Source organism: Homarus americanus, unplaced genomic scaffold (genome assembly GCF_018991925.1).
Source record: "Homarus americanus isolate GMGI-L3 unplaced genomic scaffold, GMGI_Hamer_2.0 scaffold37032, whole genome shotgun sequence".
NCBI classification, from domain to species: Eukaryota; Metazoa; Arthropoda; class Malacostraca; order Decapoda; family Nephropidae; genus Homarus; species Homarus americanus.
The window spans coordinates 9,096,261-9,102,031 of NW_024731852.1; the positions used below are offsets into that span (position 1 = coordinate 9,096,261).

A 5,771-nucleotide genomic window follows, 5' to 3' on the forward strand; every position below is an offset into this window, starting at 1 on the left:
AGTTGTAAATAATAATAGAGTACAAACACAGTCTATACATACACTATATCATAAATTCTAATTATACCAGTAGGCAGTATAGCTTTGATAATAAACTTTCAAACTATCGTAAAAACCTTTTTCCAACACAACCCATATTTTTTTTTGTAAACAAGAGACGGAGCCTTGATAGTAAAACCTGGCTTAACAATTACCTAGACTTATATCAGCATGTCGTCAAGTCACCGCCGCGTTGTTCATTACTCAAGAACCATCAGAACACCAACACATTTCTTCTACTTACACAAAAAAAGGACAAAATTCTGTGTTTATAAGACATTCGCCCTTCGAGCACACACACACAAGCGGTGACTTCACTCCACACCTTCACATTGCATCCAAGATTTTTTTTGTTAAATTATTCAACTAACGCTTGACAACAGCTTTTTTACACAGCCATATAAAAACTTGTCTATCTGATGGAACGGGTTTATGGCTGCACTGACTCACTACGCCTAAAGCTCTACGACACACACACCATCCAACAAGGGTTTAGATCACACACAGGCTAGCAAAAGTGAACGCAGTTATACAAAGGAAGTCGTTTGATTTTTTAAGTTCTTATATATTACAATGTGTTGGGTTACTGTATGGGTCTATGAGTGGAATATCTGGAGAAAGAATTTAAAAAAAAAACCTAATCACATATCCTCAAATATTATCATTCTGGACTAAAAAAAAAAATATGAATACAAAACTAATGCATATTTGTGTGATGCATAGTAAGAAAGAAATGCTCAGAACCTAAATAAGTCTCCGATGTGTTGCTTTGATATAAAACAACAAGAGATTAAAGGTAAAGATAAAAAGTATCTCACCTACACAGACTACCTGCATCCACGAGTCTAATTCTCTACATGAAAGACGTTCACTGTTCACACCTTAACATGGTAAGATGGGCGGCTCGAATAAAAAACAAAAACAGCGCAACCAATCACAACAGAACCAATTTATCCAGGAAAAAAACAAACAACAACAACAGAGAGAACTATCCCCTTGTTTAAGTGCTCGTTAGCGGTGTGTCATAACCCCACCGCCTATTGTTAAGTTATATTAAAACTTGGTCTAGTGCTTCTCAAGTTACTCGCTATTTAAACCGATGCTTCGAGAGATGTTACAAAAATATAGTGAAGTATTTTTGGCATATGAGTGTCACCTGTTATCTCTTAAGTGGAGTCTCCCGTACAGGTCTCAAGCATTAGTCTTAGTTACCAAGTGGGAGTGAAATTTAGGACATGAATCCATTAAAAAAAAAGGGTTGAATATTGACAGGTGTGTCCTCAAGGATAAGGTTCGAGTCGAGACAACCTCAAGTATGAACTAATGGGGAAAAATATCAAGTCTTTTAAGGGAAATTTTCGGTCCGAGGTAAAAGAAAAGAGAGTGATTTGAGAGAGTGATTCGTCCTACCCTGGGTGAGAGAGAGGCTGTCACGGTGGACTGAGCAAGAGACTATGCTGAGGGAGACTCTTGCCAGCTACGATGAGATTACCCTTCATACCCAGGATAAGAGAACTCTCTCTCAGTACCAAGGAGAAACAGCAGAGAGAGACAAAGAGAGATATCAAATTAATTACAAGATAGACAAGGAGAGAAAAAATGACTCGTACAATTTAAGAGACTATCTCATAGAATCCAAAGAGAGAGAGAGATATCTAACGGTGGCCGAGGTGAGAGAGAGACTATCTCACGGTACCCAGGACAAGAGATATTGTAGTCTCCTAATAATCTGAGTAAGAAGGAGAATATCTCACAGTACCCAGCACAAGAGAAACAGTCTCTCAGTAACCGGAGTATGAGAGATATTACTTCGAGAGAGATTGACTCACACTACCCAGAGATAGAGAGATAAAGAGCGAGAGATAAAGAGAGAGACTCCACTTCAAGAGAGACTGGTGGGAAGAAGTGTAAGTTGAGGGAGACATTATTTACACATCCAAGCGTCAGACCAAACATCCCACTTCCAAAATTTATTAAAACAAATAAAAATAAATAAAAATCTGACGCTATATTAAATTTTCTCACATGTGAGGGTAAAATTATGTTAAGTGGGGGAAGCAACTATTAACTCACAATAAAAACTGTAATATTTAAAAAAAAGTCCCGATAAATAATGTAATTTTTTCATTGTTTTGAACACAATGGAACACTAAAGTCATTTTTTGATACTACTGTACCCATGAGACAAGGTTCTCCGTGTGCCGAGTGAGTTTGACCTCAATCGTCTAACCTTATATGCATATATTTTATTATTATAATATATATATATGTATAAAAAAATGGGAATACTTGAACAAGAAAAAATATAAGTACAAGGATTTCCAGTGATGAGGATTTTCTTCAACATATATGAACATTATCATTACACTCCTGTATATAAGCCTCTATTAGCATTATAGTCTTCTGTTAACAACTAATTCCGAAGCGCATTGAGGTTTTTGAGTTTGAACATAGTGAAAAATTCAAGAAAAATCTCCTAAGCTTACCCTGTCATGCCAGTAATGTGAAGTGTGGCGCCACCAGCCAGTGCAGCCCTTGTGAGGTCCGGCAAGACGGGGGTCACTCGGCCGCCTCTACCACAAACACGAGTAGTAGCCGTCACTCGCCCCTCAAGAGTGACATTCGCTGGTCAAACCACAAGTGGTGCCGAGAGAGGTATTAAATCTTGGGCAAATAATTTACTCTTGTCTCTATAAACCTTCGCTTTACCCTGTACAGTACAATAAACTTCTACATTATCTCTACTGAGGTGTAACGTTAGTAACTGTGGCGGAGAGTCGTCTTGTTTCGACTCTAAAAATATTGACGATGGCGCATTATTACGATTTTATTTTCCACTTGCATGTTTTTTTATATTTTTCTCTTGGTGAGGCCAACACGACCTTGTAGCTGTAGTGGTTATTGAGAATGATGACAAACCCCGTCACATTGAAGTAAAAAACAACCAGAATAATGTATGTATATAATAACTGATGCAACACCTTGAGTTATGTACACAACTTAATGGCTAGCCACAGTACTCTAATAATACCAAACTTTCAAGTCACTTCCACATGCAATAACAATAGTACTGTATGTTGAGTATATGAACCACTGTTGAAAAGTTTGTTTCTTCTTCTCGCTCGAGGGCCAAGTGTCCGAGGTGGAGCCCGACACTCCTCTACAGTACTTAAAAACATCAGTCCTAAAGTAACACGGCTTATAACGCCTCATGTATCAGTGTTCCGGGGGGGGGGGGGTGCTCCAGGGTGCTCCAGGAAGATGCCGAGTCGCACACATGTACACTGGAGGTCGGAGAAAGAAGGTCGAGCAGGAGCAGCAGAAGGAGGAGCAGGAGCAGGAGGAGGAGGAGGACTGTCCACCATCTCCATCCCTGTGGTGCAGGAGCCGAGGATCACCAGCTGTGAGAGTGGTGCATCTCCCTCTCTTCTCCTTTTGAGGGAGGAGAGTTGAGGAGACGGGTGAGTGTGATGCTCAGCGTGAAGGTGGTGAGAGCGAGTGAGGGTGAAGAGTGGTGGTGGTGAAGGTGGTGAAGGTGGTGAAGGTGTTGTTGGTGGTGATGATGGCGAAGTGGTGGTGGTGGAGGGAGGGGGGGCAAACATCCACCATGTCGGAACAAGACCCGTGCTGATGGTGGTGGTAGTGCTGATGGTGGTGGTTATAGTGTTATATTATTTTTAGTGGTAGTGGTGGTGGTAGTGGTGGTGGTGGTGGTGGTAGTGGTAGTAGTGGTGGTAGTGGTGGTGACTGAAGATACAACCTCACTTAAGGAGGACCACCACCTATCCAGTCTCCGCCTACTCTTGAAACACATGATGACTATATTGCGACAAGCGGCTTATCTGTTGGGACAAGAGAGAGAGACACATAAAATAATTACACAAACAACAAACTAACAAACACAAATAAACTTACACAAATACATAAAAAAACACTCATTTCACCTTTAACATTTATATCCATTATTTTTACTTTATTTTGAAACGAAAACTTCAAAATTTATCTTAAGAGGATTTTGTTTTAACTGACTCACGAGACTAAATAAAACACACACTAGTTTTAATAAATTCTCGTAATTTTGGATTTACTTTCTACTGACATTAAACTTTTGAGAATGATGAAATAACCCTTTGGTAATTATGGTGGTTTAGCCCTTTGATAATATTTTAACCCTTTGAAGATGATGATTTAACCCTTTGAAGATGATGATTTAACCCTTCGATGTTCCACTACTAGCATAAACAACAATTGTCGACATAAACAAATAAACAATGTCAATACTCACCAGGGTCTATTCCTCAGTGGTATCCATTAGCGTAAGCAGCTATGAGGGGCCCCTGTAACAACAACACCAACCATTAATACATTATACACGTTAACAACAACAACAACAATCATTCTCACATTATACACGTTAACAACAACAACAACAACAACGACAACAACCATTCATACATTATACACGTCAACAACAATAACAACAATCATTCATACATTATAGACGTCAACAGCAACTATAACAACAACAACAACCATTCATACATTATACACGTTAACAACAACAACAACAATCATTCTCACATTATACACGTTAACAACAACAACAACAACAACAACAACAACAACAACAACCATTCATACATTATACACGTCAACAACAACAACAACAATCATTCACACATTATAGACGTCAACAGCAACTATAACAACAACAACAACAACCATTCATACATTATACACGTCAACAACAACAATCATTCACACATTATAGACGTCAACAGCAACAACAACCAATATACTGTATATTACACAGGTCAGATTAACAACAACAACAACAACCATTAATATTGGCTGTGTTGTTGTTATTGTTGCTGTTGTTAATCTGACATGTGCTTTGGATGAGGAACAACAACAACCACAACTTTTAACAACAACAACAACAATAACCACAACTTTTAACAACAACAACAACAACAACATACAGATCAGATAAATAACATCAATAATAATTATACAAGTTAATATAACTTATTATATAATCTAAAATACTTTATAGTGAGATTATATTAAGTAGAGAGATTAATATAGTGATTATAAAGAAGATATTGACAAAATTAATCCCAACCCTTTGAGTACAATGATTTAACCCCTTGAGTACAATGATTTAACCCCTTGAGTACAATGATTTAACTCCTTGAGTACAATGATTTTATTCCTTGATTACGATGGCATAACCCTTTAATAAAACGACATCACCTCGAGTACGATGGTAATGTACTCGGGGAATTAATTCATTGTACTCAAGCAAATATTACAAAGACACATCACTATTACACAGAATTATAAATTAACCTTATAAAATGCCGTAGAATCTGGAATTATTAGAAAGTTTGGAATTTATTATAAAAAAATTGTGAGAATTTACCTGGAATTAGAAGAATTAAATTAAGTTTGATAACTCCACAAGAAGAGCCCCCACCCCCCACAGGTAGAGCCTCACCCCCACAGGTAGAGCCTCACCCCTCACAAGAAGAACCCCCCAATTTAAAGCCTTACCCCTACACAGGTACACCCTCACCCCTCCACAAGTAGAGCCTCCACCCCACATTTAGAGCCCCCACAAGAAGAACCCCCCAATTTAGAGCCTCACCCCTACACAGGTAAGCCCCCAGTATGCAGGTAATAGCGAGGTAGGTCAAGGCTCACCTAACCTTTAATAACCAAGGTGTATG

At 38.5% G+C, this 5,771-nt stretch overlaps 1 protein-coding gene across 1 annotated transcript in view; it reads right to left on the minus strand.

The window, feature by feature from the left end:
• Positions 1 to 3,633: 3,633 nt before the first annotated feature.
• The window catches only part of LOC121867872 (RNA-binding protein Musashi homolog Rbp6-like), a 52,481-nt gene continuing 50,343 nt past the window's right edge, over positions 3,634 to 5,771 (minus strand). The window contains exons 10-11 of the mRNA XM_042367996.1: positions 4,325 to 4,376; positions 3,634 to 3,881 (exon numbers count right to left, since the gene is read on the minus strand). Coding sequence (XP_042223930.1) covers positions 4,338 to 4,376 — 39 coding nt within the window. The 3' untranslated portion in view covers positions 3,634 to 3,881; positions 4,325 to 4,337. The remainder of the gene's footprint in view (positions 3,882 to 4,324; positions 4,377 to 5,771) is intronic.